The sequence below is a fragment of the Gopherus evgoodei genome, chromosome 3 (genome assembly GCF_007399415.2).
Source record: "Gopherus evgoodei ecotype Sinaloan lineage chromosome 3, rGopEvg1_v1.p, whole genome shotgun sequence".
In the NCBI taxonomy this organism is placed as follows: domain Eukaryota; kingdom Metazoa; phylum Chordata; order Testudines; family Testudinidae; genus Gopherus; species Gopherus evgoodei.
In genome coordinates this window covers 51174623-51195055 of record NC_044324.1, presented here as the reverse complement: position 1 = coordinate 51195055, position 20433 = coordinate 51174623, and the positions used below count along the sequence as shown (strand labels likewise).

Below are 20433 nucleotides of genomic sequence, written 5' to 3'. Positions count from 1 at the left end.
AGTATAATAGATAAGCTGAAAAAACATCATGATGTCAGCAAACATCATGTTAGTTCCACATATTTTTTTTGTGACATGGGAGGTTAAGCTAAATGGAAAAGGAAAGAAAAAGGAGTGAGAGGGACAAGACAAAAAAGAAGAAGGTAATAGTGGCAAAGTGTGGAGTGAAGCTGGGGTGAAAAGACTGTAAAGAAGAGTGGAAAGGGGGAAAGGAGAAAATTGAAGCAAACAGCCACTCGGCATAGGGCAGAGAAAATCCAGTCAAAACTGTAGAAAATTTTCTGAGTGTCCATATGTCCCTGCATCGGCTGCTTCTGCTACCAGCTGTAGTCTCTGCCTGACTTCTCTCCAGTTTTTCCCCCAAAGCCACATAATGGTGGGTGGGGAGAGATGAGGGGAGGCACCAACTGAGTCCAGGGCCACCAAGGGGGGGGGGGGCAAGTGAGGCAATTTGTCCCAGGCCCCGTGCTCTGCAGGGGCCCCCAAGAGAACAGGTGAGGCTTCTGCCCCAGCCCCGCCTCTGCCCCTCTCCTGGAGACTCAGCTCATCCAGGCGTGTCCCTGAACAGCTGTGCAGCGCGACTCCGGCGGGACCTGAACTCCACCCCGCTCAGAGCTGTGTGGTAAGGGGCGAGGCTGGGAGCTCAGGCCCAGCTGCACCTCGTAGCCCCACTCCCTTACCACATGGCTGTGAGCAGAGAGGAGCTCAGGACCCCACCGGAGTCACGCTGCGCCGCTGTTCAGGGCTGCTGCTGGATACGACACGCTGAGGCTTTGGGTGAGGGGGAAGCTGAGAATAAGGGGCAGGGAGTCCCGGGCACAGTCAGAGGACAGGGAGGGGGCAGAGGTCAGGGGACAGGGAATGGGGGGATTGGATCGTGGGCATTCCGGGAGGTCTCTCAGGACTCGGCGGGGGGTTGGATAGGGGTTGGTGCAGTCAGGGGACAGGGAGCAGGGGTGGAGTCCCATGCTGGTGGTGGTGGGGTCTCTGGGGGACAGTGAGGGGGCAAGGAGCAGGATGGGGTGGGGATTCTGAGGGGGGTGGGGAGCTGGGGGGCAGGAAGTGGGGAGGGGTCAGATAGGGAGCAGGGCTAGGCTGTTTGGGAGGCACAGCCTTCCCTACCCTAAAGCTCATTCAGCAGTTTGAGGCTTGCAGAAGAGCCAAGCTGTTAGCTTTTCCATTAGGGCTACCATCCCTTTCACTTCTCAAATGCCAAATTATAGTCTATATTTGATTTCAGTGTCATAGGGAGATTCATGTCAGGGGAGGGCAGCTTCATTTGAAATTAGCCACTAGGAGAGGGATCACATGAGAAGAGCAATATCCTACAAAACCTACCTCCTTCCCGACCCTACTAAGGGAGACCCCCCGCCCACATTCCCTGAGGCTTCAGAGGGGTTAATTCAGTGGTTCTCAAACTTGTCCTGGTGACCAATTACACATAGCAAACCTCTGAGTGTGACCCCTCTCCTCCTCTTAAATTGAAAACACTTTTCTATATATTTAACACTATTATAAATGTTGGAAGCAAAGCGGGGTTTGAGGTGGAGGCTGACTGCTTGCAACCCCCAGTAATAACCTTGTGACCCCCTGAGGGGTCCCGACTCCCAGTTTGAGAACCCCTGGGTTAATTTAATTTTAGCACCCTGCTTCCATTCACATGCATGTGCTATTTTGAGCATGTCAGTTTTCACAACATAGGCTTATCCCAGATTCTGGAACAAGCTCAAATGCTCAGTTCGTGGAGTAGGTACATAAGCTATACTAAAGACAAACCCACAGTAACCGTCTCCAGTTTGTGAGGGATCCCATGGAGCCAGTCTCCAGGAAACAGATAAATGCATGGAGGTTAAGTGGCTATTAGCCAGGATGGGTAAGGAATGGTGTCCCTAGCCTCTGTGACAGAGGGTGGAGATGGATGGCAGGGGAGAGATCACTTGATCATTACCTGTTAGGTTCACTCCCTCTGGAGCACTTGGCATTGGCCATTGTCGGTAGACAGGATCCTGGGCTAGATGGACCTTTGGCTTGACCCAGTATGGCTGTTCTTATGTTCTAACCTAAATGACCCCAAAGTTATGGAGACAGATATGAGTCAAGGAAGCCAGCAGAGTATCAGAAACCTGGAAAAATCTCTGACTGGATGGGCTCAGGCGTTTGGTCACAAGCTGAAGTGGTTCAAAAGTTTTGGATGTTTTTTAAGCAGAATTTTGTATTGTTTCTTTAAACAGTCGAACACAGCACGCAGCAAATATTTGGCCACACATTTCTGAAACTCCAAACCATATTCAGGTTTTGGCAGACTAACTTCAGCTTTTCAATTAGAAAAACCACAACAAAGTTTGAAGAAAAGCAGACATTGTCCATAATATTTTTCTGCTTTTTAAAAACCCCTAGTTTTCTATCCAAAAAAAGTTTTGACGGATAATATTTTCCTACCCTTTTAATGAGCTTTAATGCCTTTTAGCACTAGCTGATTCTGAGAACCAGTGATACCTTGTAAAGAAGTTTTCTCAAAACTGGGTTTGTGCCGAGATGCGGAAGGTTTATTTTTCCCAGGGCTGTCCGTGGTGGGGGAGCAAGTGGGGCAATTTGCCCAGGCCCCGCAGAGGCCCCCACGAGAATATAGTATTGCAATTTTTTTTATTGAAGGGGTCCCCAAAATTGCTTTGCCCCAGGTCCCCTGAATCCTCTGGGCGGCCCTGCCTGAGTCCAAGTGCCCCCAGAGAGTGGGGGTGTCCAGCAAGGTGCTGGGGTGAGGGGTGGCTGGCCCCATTTTATCCCCTCACTGCCAGTGCAGCAGTCCCTGATAAAGATACTCCTAGACTTCAAAGAATATCCTGGAACTAAAGTCATATATGTAGCATAGAATATTTTTCACATTAGGTACTTTGGCTCATGGAAGTCATTAAAATATGTTCTTTTAAATGTTAACTACATGGAATACCATTTAAAAACATGTTTAAAAGACATATTTTACACTCTTCTCTTAATAGGTGTTTACAAGAAAGAAGAGGCTCATTTGCTTTTAAAAGTCTTTCAAATTAAAGGACCTGTGGAAACTTTTGTAAGCAAGTTTGAAAATGATAACTGGGCACTAGATGGCTATGTAAGTAAATCAGACTCTATAAATATGCTTGCTTGGCTTAAGGCAGCCTCTAGTTTCCTATATCTTTTTTATTACGATTGTTGAAAACAGCAATGTATAGAACATACCCATATTTTTTTCTTTTTTTAAGAGAAATGTGCGTCCCTAGCCTCTGTTTGCCAGAAGCTGAGAATGAGCGACAGGGGATGTATCACTTGATGACTACCTGTTCTGTTCATTCCCTCTGAGACACGTGGCACTGGCCACTATCGGAAGACAGGATAACTAGGCTAGATGGACCTTTGGTCTGACCCAGTAGGGCCATTCTTATGGTCTTAAATGTATATAATGTTTCCATATTCTCTGCAATATTAACATATCTGCTACACTGTAAAAAAAGGTTGATATACATATTTTCCTCTTTGTGGTTTGTTTTAGAACAAATACGTGACTTTTTTTTTCTTTTATAAACATCATTTTTTATTGTTGTTCTATAAATAATTAAGTGTACTTTAATATGTTGAGGAGTATTGTTGTCTTTAAGAATGCAATAATGAAGTTATGAAGTTACAGAAATAAAGGCTAATGGACGATGTGTGTGATGCAGTAATTGTCTTCTCTTATTCAGGAATAACACAGCTGTGACTCAGATTCAGTAAAACCGATGTGTAGCTTTTATGCTGGTGTCTAGAGAGATATTTTCTATATCTTATATTTGATGTCACTTATAAATTTCACCTACTCATTTCGATGCCCTGGCATTTTCTTTTGCTCCATACTCAGCAGTGACTAGAGCTGAGCATATAATTTTTATTTTGCTTCTATGGCGAAACTGGAAAAATAATGTTTCAGGTAGACCTGAAATGGAAATTCTTTGTTTTACTCTCCAAAAGAAAAAAAATGAAAAAATTAATTTTGGGTCAAACAAAACATTTTGTTTGACTGAAACCTATTTATTTCCTGATTTTTTTCTTGCATTTTCTTTGTTTCCCCCACCTTCTGTTCTGTTTCGCTTTTTTAAATAGATTTCAAAAGTAAACATCATTTTGAAATTACTTTGTCCATTGAAAAAATTTTCAGATGAAACTGTGCTAAATTCAGTTCAAATTCACAAATAATTTCAGTGGCCCCCAAAGCTGCATTTTTCAACAAAAAGTTATTTATCTGAAAAATTTCACCCAGGTTAGTGGTAACTCTTAAAGATTTGTCATTTTTACTTTAAGCAAATAGATAAAGTTTCTTCACTCTCTGCTATATTCCCTTGTCCTTAACAATATTTAGTATAGAAAGTACTCTTCATACTGAAAATGTAGAGATTTTCTAAATGCATATTCTAATTTAGTTATCTAAGTCAAGTGGAAAGATAAACATTTAAGATGTTAAGAATTTCCATTGTATGCAAGACTCTTGTTCAAAATGAAAATGTCATTTTCTATTGTTATTTTTTAAAACCTTCATTAAGTTAATAACTATGATTTTTAACATTTATAGATTGAAGCATAAATGTTACCTTTACTTGTCAAAGGATAAAAATAACTAAACTATAACTGACTCCAAATAATTATTCTGAATCAGGCCCAGTTAGAATGGATATACTGCCAACTGCAGAAGTGATTATTATTTATTTGTTTCAGACATCTTCCTCCCATTTTCATGTCCTTTAGGTGTCATCAGGGCTTGAAAGAGGTGTGTTTACTTATCAAGGTGATATGCATGGAAAAGACTTTGGAAAATTTATGCTCCAAAGGCAAGGTAAGAATGCATTTATGGAACTATACTGTGTTTTATCTATTTGGCATTTTTAACAGTGAAGGCATCAAATGACTTTGCCAGCATCCTAATTGAAGAAAGCATATTTATTTTAGGGAATTACAGCCATAAAACTTACAAATGGTCTAAACTACTTAATAATTTAGTTGAAATGTGTAATTAAAATTCTAATTGAACTATATCATGTTACCATCTCATTTTTGATGCTATAGCAACCTAATGAGATGACATAGGATGCTCCTATGAAGAACATCAGTGCAAATGTTCATGAAGTAATATATGATGATTATTTTACTTTAAATGACCTTTACCAAGTAGTGAGGCTGTCACATATTGCTAAACCAATTTCTATTCAACCAAATAAATTATGTAGTTCTGAGAGCTTAGCCCTTTGAATTTAAGAACAAAATCAAACAGATTTTTAATATTATTCGCTATGTGTTTGCTTGTTTGTGTGCATGTGAATATGTGTTTAGGGTGAGATTCTATTTGGGTGTCCAAAATTCATAATGAATCTTAGTCTGAAGTATATTGCAGCTGTAAATTTGAATATGCTAGCAGCTGGTGAAAAACTAGGTATTCTCCCTCATAGAAGTGCCTCATCAAATCCCACTGCAGACATGATGACCTTGTGACTCTGGAACCATTATAAAGCTGTTTAAGTACCATTACTATGTATATATACATAAACCCAGTGCTAAGGAGGCTGGAGCAAACATTCCTGTCAGTGTGCCATATCCTTAGAAGGTGTATATTGCTATGGCTCCATTAGTTTAAATGGAGCTGTGCCATTTGACACCAACTGAGGATCTAACCCCATTGCATTTTTCCAGAACTCCCCTGTGTTTCCTTGCTCTATCTGTCTTTTTGCCTGGGTGTGTCTGTGTCTGTATGAGTGCATGCTTGTGTGAGAGAGAGAGAGACACCATGATAACTTGGCTACCTCTTCCCTGATTCTTACAGACATATTATGAAAGCAGAGCACTGGGACCTGTTCAGACATGCATCTTGTGTAGCAGCCTTTGATTTCTCATATACACTAGAACCTCAGAGTTGTGGACACCTCAGGAGGTTGTTTGTAACTCGTAACAAGCTGTTATGGGATGCTTCTCAGGGCAGACTGCTTGAAGCGGGAGCTTACAGTTCTGCAGTGGCTGCCTGGCAAGTGTGGTTGGGGACAGGCAGCTGGGCTACAAAGGTGATGAGTGAGGCACTCTGGGGCACTACAGTGTCAGTGGGTGCACAGTGCAGTCTGCGCACCTTCCAAACTGAGCTGCTCCTCCAAAGCTCAGCATGCAGGCAGGAGCTCAGGTTCTGGCTCCAGCAGCTTACACTCCAGACCAGGTTTCAGTAGCAGCTCTGGAAGTTTCTTTCCTAGGCTCTTGTAAGCTTGTCCTCGTTTCATCCGGGGGCAGGGAGAGGGGAAAACGGTGTTCCCCACCTCCTACTTGTAAGTGGCTGTCCCACACTATGGCGAGTAGGGGGTGAGGTGGGGACAGGCAGCCCAGATGTGCCTCCCTTTATGATGCAATACAGGTACTGTACAGTATTTGTTTGTTTTGTCTCCGCTGCTTGATCTGGTTCCCCTTGGTGTCGGGTTGACCAGTCAGTCTGTTTCAGTGGTAGCCATGTTAGTCTGTAACTCAGTCAGTCTGTAACTCTGGTGTTTGTATCTTTGAGTTTCTACTGTATAGCAGCTGTTTCTTTTGCCTTAGCCATGATTATAAAGGAAAGTGTATCTCAGTCTGTTTAGCAGTAAGATCAATGATGTCATAAGAAGAATTAAGGCAACCAGCACAACAGCTTGACCTCTTGGGTTTTCTCAGTCTGCCTTTGGGAAGAAAATACCTTGCTTCCTCTTGGGTTTTCTCAGTCTGCCTTTGGGAAGAAAATACCTTGCTTCAAGTATCAGAGCCATTCCCAGCATCATATGGGAGCTGACTTTGGGTATAATTCCCAAGACTAACAGCAGCAGCCTCAATGTGCTTGTTACTTACAGCCCAGGTTAAGGACCTTCTTTTCAGCACCCTTTAACCCTGCAACTTTTTGGGGAGCAGCAACTTTGACAACTCAACCGGCAACTTGCAACCAAGGCTGATACTATTCTCCTTTCTTACATCTTTGTGGAGACCGCTTGGTCCATTTTGCTTCCATGTGACAGTCCATCACAATGGACTTTTAAGCTCTGCAGCTTACTTGCTTTCTGCTCAGACAGAGAAATTAACTTTCCAGGCAACACAGATCTTAACATTTACAGGAGCCACCTTACAATCCTTCCTCAGCAATGTTAGTAAAGATTCAGCCAAGTGGATGGTCAGGTCTGTCCTTGGATAATTCCATGTACCTTTGTGACTGCTTTCAGAAGTCAAATCCTGACGGCCTTTTAGTTCTGGCCAAGCACTCATTATTTCCCAGGTATGTACAGTATCTGATATGACGTTCATCACACCAATGTGTGCTTGAATGAAAAGCATTTAGTGACCAGTTTCTAGCTCTGATTATAGATACAGACATGTCTGTTTCAGGGTTGCGGGAGTTTCTAAGCACATATGTAGGAAAGAAGAGACCACATATATTTGCTACATATGTTTGCTTTGGAATTTTGGGACATAAGAATGGTCCTCAGCATTTTTCTGCCATCAATCAAATTGAAGGTGATCCAAGTTCTCAAAGAGAAAACTGGCTATCATCTAAATCAGCAAGAGAGCACTTTCTAATCTCCTGTGTTGAGAGAGCAGAAATAGGAAAAGGTCTAAAGAAGGACAACAAGAAGCATTAGACTTGGAAAAAATTCCTTGTATGAAGAGACCAAAAGACTGTTTAATTTAGAGAGGCATCTTGTAAGAGCTATTTAATTCTCTCTCACAGAATCCTCTCCCTTAGTGGGCTGTGAGACCAGGATTACAACTCCAGTTACAATTCATATGTAAATTAAAATATGGAAGTGTATAACTCAGTTGTAAGACTATTGTGAGATCTACTACAGAGGGTATCCTAGTTTGTTCTGAATCCTTTCCACAAAATCCACAGAATGTTTTGGAGGCTAGTCTGCATAAATTTGATGTCAAAAAGACCTTGAGTTATCACTTAAAAGCCATCTTGCTTGTAATCCTGCTGTTTGTGCCTTTGGAGAAAAATCCAGAGAGGAAAGAAATCTCTGTCAATAAATGATCAAAAGAGCTAAAATTGTATCCACACCTGCAACAAGCGGGCTGGAGTATCAACACCAAAAAGGCTTAGCCTATTCTACCAGATAATTAGTCATCTCCATGGCTTGGTTCCGTAACATATCTTTATCTCTATGACTTGTCAGACTGCCACATAGAGTTCAGTTATCACATTTAGTTAATGCTGTTATCTCATCTCTGGATACATAGGGGATTTTTGTTCCAAGAAGATTAGCCTGAATCACTCCTCATTGGAATTGCTTCTTTAAAACCTTCTACCATGGCACTTTCATGAGAAAAACTTCCCAATTATTAGTTTCCTCAAAATATTGCCTCACACAGCCACAGTGAGCCTTCTTTAGCATACAGTAGCATGTTCAGATTAGGAGGAGAGGAACTGAAGACAACTGTTACAAGTGGATCTCATGACTTGTATCCATAAATCCATGGGAATATTGGATACGTTTACACCCCAAGAGTAAAATTGCTTTAAAAGGGTTCTAAGATTGAGAGACAAGCCTGCAAATTTTAAAGTTTGGTTCTATAGAGGCAATATAATTGGAGAACTCCATTTACTGGTAGGTAACCTCGCTTTCATATCTGCCAAATAATATTTCCAAATGAATTGAATATTGATTTTAACATCTATGTAAAGTTTAATAAAATAGTAATAATCTTACAGCTTGCCCATATTACTGGAGTATATTAATTAGTCTATGAAATAGAGTAATTTCTAATGATAAGGTATGCTTCTTTAATAGTGAAAAGAGACTTGAATTATTGTTTAACCTATCTATGGATTCTTTTTCTTTTTTTGTATTGCCATGTAGATATTTTCTGTTTTAAGTCTTCCTGGCAATCATCAGTATTTGCAGAAGACTGAGAAGCACAATGGGTTTTCTCATTTGTCATTATTATAATTCTGTCGGAAGAAGTACACACTTAACATCAGGGTAGTTTTAATCACAACCAACTCTAAAGTCATTCATGATAAATAGAATAGACTATGTTGAAATAATGTTGAGTGTCTTACATGGAAAAAAAATTCATAACATTGGGAATTATAGAAAAGCCTCTTTTCTTGAAAGAAGACTATACATTTTTTCTAAAGCCTAGTCTGAAACATAGGCAGCATTTCTCCCCATGATTAAACTGATGTGGTGAAAATTAAGCTTTCTTAATTACAAATGGTATTTCTGAACTATCTAAAACAAGAGATGTCATTTGTGACATTAATAATGTGGGAGTCCACTGCACGAGCACATAAACCACTTTGTGTTACTGATTTGAGAGTAGGTAATAGATCGTCCATAGTTAACATTTAAAAATAAAAAAGCCCCAGGCTGCTTTAATCTTACTTTCACTGCTCATAGTTCTAAAAAGTCTTTCTGGCAGCTGGGAACTGCTGGTGTACACACACCCTTTCCCCCACCCTCCTTTTTCACGTTAGTGCTGGCAGTAAGGAGACGTAGGAGGCTTCCTTGGGCAGCACCAAACCAGGATTCCTCTAATTTCTTCATTAGCAGTTAAACCACTGCTTTTCACTTCTAGAAGATCTGTCTATGGCATTTCATTTGTAACCATTAACTTTTTCATGCTAATTTTCAAATTGGAATTAAAAAAGGGTTGAAACTGATTTATCTCTTACAATTTGCTCCTGTTTCACTAGTGTCACTCATTACTTTGTCAGATTTTTTAGTAAAATGATGCTGTGAGCATTATCATGAAGCTGAAAAACACCAATTGTAAGTTGAAAACTTAGGCTAAGATTTGCAAACTTGGTCTACTGAGAGTGCAACAGGAGCTTTACAACATCTGCGTAGTCTTGATAGGTAATTAAGACTTCCTTGGAACATTTACCTTATGTAGTGGGAATGCCCAACTCCAGGAGAGATTTCTCTGTTTTAGACTAGCAGTAAAAAATGTGCTAATGATCACAGAATTTTGATCTAGTTTAAATCAACAAAAGCTCAAAAATTAAGACTCTAACTTTAATTTACAATGACAATGGATCAAATCATAAGATCAACAATTTAGCTTACATGTTTTCAGAGATATTGATTATGATGAGCACCATAGACCAAAGTGGATCTAAAGGATCATTTACAGCTCATTATATAGCTGTATAATTGTCATAATTACACACACACACACTTCATTTTAAAGGCTCAGCATACATATATAAAATGGTAATAAAATATCCATGCAAATACACAAATGTTCCTCCCTGCAACCAAAATAGAGCAAACACTGGTACATTGAAGACCAATAATTCTTACTTGCACATAACAGCACTATGTTGAAGTTTGACTTCAATAAAGATACCTCAGATTAACACAAATCATGGTAAATAATTTATTATCTTGAAAATGGTCTTCTCTTCACCATATCTTTGGAGAAATTTATAAACTGCCAGAACTTGATGGAGGATTCAGATATTGAAAAATGTATAATTCCAGTATTTTTCACCTAAGGGGTGAGCCAAGTCACCAGTCTAGCTGATCCATAGATGTCTGGGAGGTTTTCCATGACTTCACTGGGAGTTGAATTGAGTCCTAAATTACACATACACATCTACCCCAATATAATGCTGTCCTGGGGAGCCAAAATATCTTACCACATTATAGGTGAAAGCGCGTTATATCGAAGTTGCTTTGATCCGCCGGAGCACACAGCCCCGCCCCCCATCCACCTGAGTGCTTCTTTACCGCATTATATCCGAATTCGTGTTATATCGGGTCACCTTATATCAAGATAGAGGTGTAGTACTAATAAATAAAATAGATAGTACAAAAAGTGTTAGAACACTAACAAAAGTACATTTCATAAAAAATATCATCGTACCAAAGCAGCTTATCTGATTCCCCTTTTTCCCTCTACATCTTTACTGCAAATACAGAGCTTCAGGAAGAAAGGTTTTGTTTGTTTGTAAAGTTTAGGGGGTGGAATTGGTTCAAAAAATTGCTTGCAGCTGAAAGTGCTTTTTCAGCCTCAGTTATAATCACTTTTCTTTTTCACTGTAAAAATGGCTCTTAAATGATCAGGATTCTGTCATAATTATATAATATTTTTGTAATATGTTATATAATTGGCCCTTCCATTTTTTTCATGTGAACCATCAAGTATTACACATATCTAACTTACCATTGCCTGTATTCTCCCTTCCTCCTTCCATTTTAGGGTTTGCCATATTCACTGATTATGACTTTTTACAAATTAGATTGTAAAGTCCTTGGTGTGTTTCTCTATATATAACCACCAAGATAATCCTGATGGGGGCTTTAGATCACTTCTGCAGTATAAATAATAATCTTTTGTATTTTATGAATCATGTAATTTTATTAACAAGGTTAGTAAGTGTATTATTGCAGTATCTTGTAAAATAATATGTGATGAATATTTTTAAATCTTTCAAAAATTACTTGACTTGATAAAGGTTGCTTTCAAATCACTATAGATAGTTATTAATGAGAAATGCGCTAATATAACATATTTTGAAATCTATTTCAAATTTAAATGCAAGTCCCACCTCTACCCCACACACCTCAGCATAATATACTTCAATCTTTCTTGTAGGAGAAAATAAATGCATTTTCACAAATTGTATGAGATTTTACCTCTTGTCTTTCCTTTATTTTCAGGTCCTTTAAGCACAGATGCAGATCATTCAAATCATTATTATGGCACAAACAGCAGTTCTGTTGCAGCTGCCATCCTGGTACCATTCTTTGCTCTAATATTATCAGGGTTTGCATTTTACCTCTACAAACACAGGTACTGTGAATGTCATATTTTCAATAACCTAACTAGGTTTTTGTATTAATTTGAATGGGCAAATGTTCTGTTAACTGCGGAATTTCATGGTAAAGCTTTTTAATAATCTTCTCTACTCTGAAATGACAAATATGTCTGCAGTCTCCCACAAGGGATTCAATACAGAGCAGTTCTTAATGGTGAACTCATAGAGAAATGAATCACTGTGTTAAGGAACAAAGAGCTGTAAACCTTCTTGGTTCGTTAGACTGAATCAGATTGAAATCTCATGTCAGATAATTTATTCATTCATTTTAGGACTTTATTAAATAGAATATATGATGCTTCTTTCAAAATGCTTATGAGTATTAATTATAAAAGCTAGGAAATCCATAAATCCCAAGAGGGAACAGCCCATAATGAAACTACTTATAGTACCTGCTGAGTAAGCTTATGAAAACCACTTCTAGAATTGGCATAGCTTCTGCTAATATGAAAATTATGCATGTTGAGTAGATAATGTGAGCATAAATCCATCTATTTTGTCAGAAATTTGGTTAAAAAAACCCGCATATTTGCATCTAACGTAATTTTGCTACAAATTAGGTAGTATTGGATTAGACCTTTCTGGAACAGAACATCTTTTTGTGACCAGCAGCAATACCATTCTGGCCTTCACCAGTATTACTTTCTGCTAGTAAGGCATTGTAAACAGAGTTGGTTTACAAACCAACAATCTTCAAAATGGTATTTACCGTACATTTATTCTTCATCTTCATTTCATCATGATATTTCATGATTGCAAGAATGCACAGTGAAGTCCATCACTGACCTATGCCATAGTTTCATAACACGGTTGTCCCCCTAACTCAGAATTGGATGGTATGGCAAGAAACTGCTAAGGGGTTTGGAGTTGTGGACTCCAGTGAAAATGTTATAGATCCTGGAGTTTAACAGTGTATTTGACTGAAAAGACTGTTTAAGGAGAACACTTAGATCTCCGGTCAAGAATCTACTTCTGGGAGAGAGTGCGCTATCTGACATAAACAGCCCTCAGAGTCTTCTTTCCCAGTCAGGCCCAGTTCCACAACAGGAAAATCTGTTGTACAGTGTCAAGGAACCCACAGGAGATCATCTTGGAAGCTGGAAAGTGAAAGGCAAGATCTGCCAGACTATGAATCGATTGTTAGGAAGGGGGATCTGAGCATTAAACTAAATTTAACAAAACTGTACTAGACTTACAGCAAAAAGGTTTTCTTGGAGACTAGCTTAAGGAGGTTTGTTATGTGAACACTGGAGGCTAAAGAATTGGGATTTTGCCTTTCTACTTAGTCAAAAAATGTAATGAGAGAGTTTAAACTTGGTCTTCAGGAGAACATAAAAACATAAGAACAGCCGTACCAGGTCAGAACAAAGGTCTATCTAGCCTAGTATCTGTCTACCAACAGTGGCCAATACCAGGTGCCCCAGAGGAAGTGAACCTAACAGGCAATGATCAAGTGATCTCTTTCCTGCCATCCATCTCCATCCTCTGACAAACAGAAGCTAGGGATACCATTCCTTACCCATCCTGGCTAATAGCCATTTATGGACTTAACCACCATGAATTTATCCATTTTCTTTTAAACGCTGTTATAGTCCTAGCCTTCACAACCTCCAGAACATCTGTATTTATATTGTTTATGCAGCCCTGTCCGTTTTTATCAAATAAAAATAAATGAGTTGTCAACTTGATATCTGACTGGCCATTTTTCCTTTTCTGTATTTTGTACATATGCTGTTCCAATAAACCAAGATTTTTAGACAGATTTTCAGTGTCACTTTCAGAATCTACAGAACTGATTATTGACACTCAGGCCCATATGAAAATAAAAGAATGTCCATTGACATCTCAGTATTAGAATGGCTTCTTAGATGCCCAGCACTGAGCTCTCAGCTAGGGGAGAGAAATGAAGGTCACTTTAAACTCACAGCCCAGGGGCAGTGTAGCTTTAAGGAAGCTAGGCTGCTCAAGGGTTGGAAAGCTAGCCAGTGTAATTTATTCATAAATTCATAGATTCTGGGACTGGAAGGGACCTCGAGAGGTCATCGAGTCCAGTCCTCTGCCCTCATGGCAGGACCAAATACTGTCTAGACCATCCCTGATAGACCTTTATCTAACCTACTCTTAAATATCTCCATAGATGGAGATTCCACAACCTCCCTAGGCAATTTATTCCAGTGTTTAGCCACCGTGACAGTTAGGAACTTTTTCCTAATGTCCAACCTAAACCTCCCTTGCTGCAGTTTAAGCCCATTGCTTCTCGTTCTGTTTGTAGAGGCTAAGGTGAACAAGTAATCTCCTTCCTCCTTATGACACCATTGTCTAAATTATAACCAACTCCTGGGGCTCCCCAAGACCCACAGCACAGCCTAGTATCTCCACAATGAAAGTGCTGTGGTTCTGTCCACAGCAAATTCCTCCGGTCTCCAGCCCATGCCCTCAACAAGGCTTTTGAGGGGGATTTCAGAGGGCAGATGTCTATTGGCACAGATACTTCAAAAACAGCCATACATCTCACCCAGCTAGAATCAGGGCTTTGGGGTTCCTTTACACAGTGGCAGTCCTTTAACCTGGCACAAAGAGGGCAGAGCAGGACTGAGGACCTCACCCCCACATGCACAGCTTACCAACTAACCAACACAAAAATTGAGAGAGAGAAAATATATATAGGAAAACTCTCAAATTAAGATTAACAAACACATTTTTTCTATCTCTAAATGGAAAGAAAATAGTACTTTACAAATTGCAGAATTATTTTCAGATTATCAATGTGCAAGAGTTGAGAACTTTAAAACAAAAACTAATCTGGATAGGTGATCTCTTAATTACTATCTACAATTAAATCAGTTACAAAAAGTTTGATTCCACTCTGCCTTTGCCAACAGTTTCATTCTTAATATTTTTCTAAATAAGCTTAGATTTATTTAAAAAAACCCTCTAAATTGTACAATTTCTGATTGATTTTTCTTCCCCAGTTCAGCCAGCATTGCAATTCATGTGAAAGAGGTTTGGGAGCTACCTAATAATCCCTCCCCGGCCTTTTTTTTAGATATTTTTGGATACCTATTTTTAGATACCCCATAAGTGCTGAAGGATGCAAAGTTAAAATTAATTCACTATAGTATAGCATCATCTGTATTACACATCTATAGGCTATGCAATTTATTTATTTGGTTTTTGTGTTGGTTTACTACTTTCTTGAATAAAAGTGTAACATCTTTAAAGATTTATAATTTTTTACCTTATGATTTGTAAGTAAAATGGTACCCACAAAACAGAACTGGGTCTCAAAGGACAGTTCATCTTGCTGATAACTGCTGTCGTATCAAATTATGTGAATGTTGGCCAACTTGGTTGTCCAAAGTTGGGCAGATAAATCCATAGTAAAGCAGCTAAAGAAGTGGCCTTGTTGCCAGTGGGACATGTTAGTTCCAAGGTTTTATTGAACAATAGGCCACTTATTTACATGTCTAAATATGGAGTTCAATGCCTAGCTTTAGGAGCCCAGTCTGAAAAAGTTTATCTAATAGTTTTCAATCAATTTAACGAAAATCTCCTCCATCTTTCCATACTTTCCTTCTCCATCCTCTGCTCTGCTGGTTAATTTTCCTATGGAACATATGAATTATCCACGTTCTTCCCCTGTTCTGCTACCCAGACTAAAATGGTGGTAGGGAAAAAAACCTGAAACCCTCTTCTTCACAGAGATCCAGGGAAATTGGCTAATTAAATGTGCTACTGTGATTCTGATACTAAAATCTCATAAAAAATATCACAGTAGCTATTAGAATAATTGTACAAAAAGTTTGTTTTACTAAAGTTGAACTAAATGCTTACATTCTGCAGAGGAATAAGAAGTTTTTTCTCTTCCTCCTCCTGCTTATGGCAGTTGTAGGGCTGTACGAGTCTTAAAATGAAGATGTCAATAGAAAATATTAAGTACTAGTACTGATGATTTTTCATCCCGTCCCTATTCTATCTGTCTCTTCTGTTTTGTCTGTCATTATTGGCACTGAAAAGAGACTATAAAGTTATCATGCTACAGACAGATTTTGCTAGAGAAAAAGTATACATATGGCCTACATTGTTTCTGTTCTTTTTAGTGTCAGCTCACACCTAGAAATTTTTCTTCTCATCATGCTTCAATACTTCTTATACATAGTTCCCATACTTGCTAATATTTTGTGAGGTGAGCTCTTTCTATCACCATTCGGAATTGTTGCAAAACTAATATGGATCACCTGCAGTAATTAAAAAAACTTACAGTAGTTATGAATTTTTATTTTTAATTTTATTGATATGTGTATTTTTTCTTTCCCTTTTTTTCAGAACAAGACCAAAAGTACAGTACAATGGATATGCTGGTCATGAAAACAGTAATGGACAGGCTTCATTTGAAAATCCCATGTATGACACAAACTTAAAGCCCACAGAGGCAAAGGCTGTGAGGTTTGACACGACTCTAAACACAGTTTGTACAGTGGTATAGCCTTTAGTGCCCAATATGACTGATTCATAGCCATACCTCTGATGGACAAGCAGTAATTCCTTTGGTGCCATATACCAGTTTTCCTTCTTCTCTTGGCTTTGCTGCTGTAATCTCTAACATCTTCTGTTGGCATACATGCAGCTAAATTTTCTGGTAAAACGTGACAGTCTTCTGGGGATCAGAAAAATAATATTTTTTCGTCTTAAAGGTGGATTAAAATGCCTGGCTGCATCGGCTTCAGATTAAGGCACACTCTAAGGAAGACTGTCAAGTCATGCCTATTTGTTATATTTAATGCCTCAGACTTTCATATTTGTATGTGGCTGGATGCCTTTCAATGCAATCTTCTGGGCACTTGGATAAATCCTTTGGGTACTGTGACAAATGATAGCACCACAGATTTTCCCCAAGAATAGGAACATTCTGAAGAAAAATGCTTTCTTGAAGGAAAAGACAACCTTCGTCAAGATTGCACACCTACAAATGCTTTACCATTGAAATCTTGTTACAATTAAAGCAACCTACAGTACATCTCAGATGTTCATACATAGGGCGGTTTGCAAATTTCCCAGTCACCTGTTGTATTGCAAAATGTTAATGCACAATTTTTTGCACTAGCGTATTATGAATGACTGAGTAAGATACTGGTAAAAAAAACATACAGGGTTTATATACACAGTCCATTGTATATAAATATTCACTCACTCTTGGTCAAGCAAAACATTCCATGGTAAATTGACTTTGCGTGGTAGAATATGACCCCCATACTTTAAAAAAGGTTAAAACACTTGTGCTATGGAAGAGAGTTTAATTTTGTTCTTTTTCATTTTCTGAATTTCTCTGTAGACATCAGTACAAATCACTGGAGACTTCCAGCCAGAAAGACCCAATTTCTAGTAAATCTTCATTTCTAATAATATTTTCTTCCAAAATCAGTCATTATTTTCAGTATCATACAATTTAACAGCAGGGGGGTTAGCAGCTATTGCTGCTTGCCATGTACAAATGTGAATAGTAATTTATTTTAGATAGCTCATAAAGCCCGTGAGCCTGTTCTCACAATACAGTCTTCCCTTTTGCATTTTTTCCATTTTTTCTTATGATATGACATCATTTTCTGATGTTACACTGAACTAAAACACATTACAGTAGCATATGTAAACCCAATGCAAATTGTCTTTAACAAGCTATCATTAATTTTCTCCGCAGAACAAAAGAGAAATATTCAATTGTCTTTGCTACCTGTTTCTTTATGTTTTGTTTTGTTTTTAACACATTGATTATTGCTTTTGTACTCATACAGTTTCACAGAGAAATTTTGAGATTTGTAAGTATGAATTGTTGGGAGTAATGCAGCTAAAGTTTGTTTAGGACTATTGGTAATTTTTTTTAGGAAACAAATATATTAATGATTAGATTGATTGAAATATCCCTTGAAAATTGTCAAATTGCAGGGAATAATTAAAACCAAAATGATATTTCATCAGAGATATTGAGCTCAAAACCTTTTAATTGTTTTATACTTCAGTTCTAAAAAAAATCTATTTTTAAATTCTGAAATCCAAATTTAGCATAGATGATTATGAAAAATGTTTCTGAATTCAATATGGGGAGAGTCTGGCTATTCAGCGCAACACCAAAAAGAAGTGTTAACCCAAATGATGATTTCTCAGCTAATGCTGTAGCCATGAAGAAGTTTCAAAAGTAATCCTTCATCCGTTTAAGGAATTCTACATCTTTTAGATAGCAAATACCAGCAATACTATAAAGTATCCTAGGGCCTCCAGCAGTTATTTTCTTCACATGAGTAAGAAAATACCAAGATCATTTAATAAATAATCCTTTTCAGACAGTTCCGTCTTTATTTTTGTTGGCGATAGTTTTGCGTATGAATTTACATTTATGTGCCGTATCCCAGAGATCTGCACATTTTCTGAAAAAGACCAAAAATGATCAGATCAAAATCTGTCTCCATTTCCTCCCATCTCCGCCGCATTGCACAGGAATTTACTTAGTTGAGAGAGAGCCTCCCACAGCATAATGGGTCAGGTCATTAGTGGCTAAACTGAGCTCCCATATGTGGATTCATAAACCTAAGATTTTTGTCAGCTTTTGAAAATTTTGCACTACTGTTTTGGGAGGTGTTTTGTGGTGGCAATGACAGGAAAAATCCCAAATTTAAGTAATTAAAAAGAGATTAAAATGCTGACTAAATAGCCTGTTTTGACTCTGTCTAGTCCTTACTTTCTGTCTTGCTGGCCAGTGATCAATGTACATTGAGGATCATGGGAAAAGGAGGAGGAATTCATAAAAGAAAACAGAGGTATCAGAATAAATTATTTTACATTTCATTTTATAGAATCCTGTTCCTGCTAATCCTTTCTCAGGTGATTAGCTTTAAAGGGGTACGTAAGGACTGCTTGCCTGAGTAAACAGATTCTGAATTGGGCCATTGTTATGGAACATTATGAGCTTCAGCATGCTGACCGAATGCAGTCAAAATGCCCTTTGACAGTAATTGGGACTGTGTTCTATACAGGAACTTCAGGGGTGGGCCCAGATAAAAAGCAATTTCATTTTGTTCTCAGTTCAGTGTGTAACCTTCTGTGGAACAGAACTCGTTTCCATTATATGTTCATTGCACTGATCGGGTTAGATCTCTGACTCCTGCAGTTATGTGATAGAGGGTTGTGTGTATGCGCAATTGTACATGGTGCTTCATCAAACTGAATCTCTTACAGCGTTGTGGAGCTGTCAAATAATGGCAATGAGGAAATCTGCTTTCGAGGTAACTTCAGGAGACTCTTCTCCAAGGTTGACCAGACACATACAGTGGGCAAAGAATACATGCTATAATTTAAAAACAAAAACAAAACAGGTTATGTGCTTCAAAGCTGTTTAAAACTGCTGCTTGTATCACACATCTTGCCTTTCTCCAGGCTAGCTGCAATAATTTTTTTTCTTGTGTAAAATATTTTGTAAACAACAACAAAAAAAGCTGTTATGGGGGAGGAGAATTGAGGGGAGTTTGGGGAAGAATGCTGGCATTATGATCAAGTCAATCTAATTTTCATTCTCAGTATTCCATTCTACCATTTCACTACATGCTGCTGTGACATGAAGTAGGTGCAAAAGAACTTTTTGTACAGAGATATATTTTTTATGAAGAATTTGTAAAATTATTAAATATGCTGTACTTTTTTGATTAATGTAGGTAAATTGTTAAAATAAATGTTTTTACAATACAAAAGAAAAAAAAATGTAATTTTCCCAATATTGTAAAATGTACCATCTCTAGCTAATTTTCAGTTCTGATCCTATTACACATGTATTAATATTAAAGTGGCCTGTTAAAATATATAGTATTCTTTTTTGACAAAATCAAATAAATATTATAAAAGATTGTAATATAGCCTGTGCAATGACACCTATCTTGAAAGCAAAATCAAAGTTCTAATTAAATATTTAATTTTAGATTTCCATCTTGTGTGACCTATTCTTATAATTTTTGTTTTTTTCTTACTTGGACATATATATATTAAATCTCAGGTTTGGATTTTGCATTAAGATAGATTACTAGGTGGACTCTTCTTGGCATTTTGAATAAGATCAAGAGTGATAATAGGTCATGTCAGATACTGGGTAAAATTTTCAGAAGTGCTCAAGTGACCTAGGTACTAAATCCCATTTTCAACTGTGATTTAACTACTGAGTCCCAGAGTTTTAAAGGTATTTAAGCATTGATCCACTCAGCATTATAGCACCTACCTGATTTAAGAGCCTATGTCTCATTTTCAAAAGTGACTTAGGCACAGAGAATCCTAAGTCCTAGTGACTTTCACTGAAACGTATGCTACTAAGGGATATATTCTGAAAGGAACTTAGGTATCTAGCTGCCTCTGTGTCCACCATTTGGGCACCAGTGACATTCACAAAACCACTATCCTGCTGCTGGAACGCTGGCAGACCCAGGTTGTAGGTGGGCAAGATCAAACCAGGGACCTCTGGAGTTTAGTGCATGAGCCTCTACAGCGTGAGCTAAAAGCCAGCCGGCTGTTAGCTAGGGCTGTAGAGCAGACTCATTAACTCTCTCTCTTTCTCTCTCTAAGTGGTCTCAGTGCTA

General features: G+C 38.4%; 1 protein-coding gene across 2 annotated transcripts in view; it reads left to right on the top strand.

The window, feature by feature from the left end:
* CSMD1 (CUB and Sushi multiple domains 1) overlaps positions 1-19647 on the top strand; it is a 2060432-nt gene extending 2040785 nt beyond the window's left edge. For both annotated transcript variants that reach the window (XM_030555566.1, XM_030555565.1), the window contains 4 exons: positions 2997-3109; positions 4753-4840; positions 11667-11799; positions 16151-19647. In XM_030555566.1, the coding sequence (XP_030411426.1) occupies positions 2997-3109; positions 4753-4840; positions 11667-11799; positions 16151-16310 (494 nt within the window). In that variant the 3' untranslated portion in view covers positions 16311-19647. The remainder of the gene's footprint in view (positions 1-2996; positions 3110-4752; positions 4841-11666; positions 11800-16150) is intronic.
* The last annotated feature ends 786 nt before the right edge of the window (positions 19648-20433 follow it).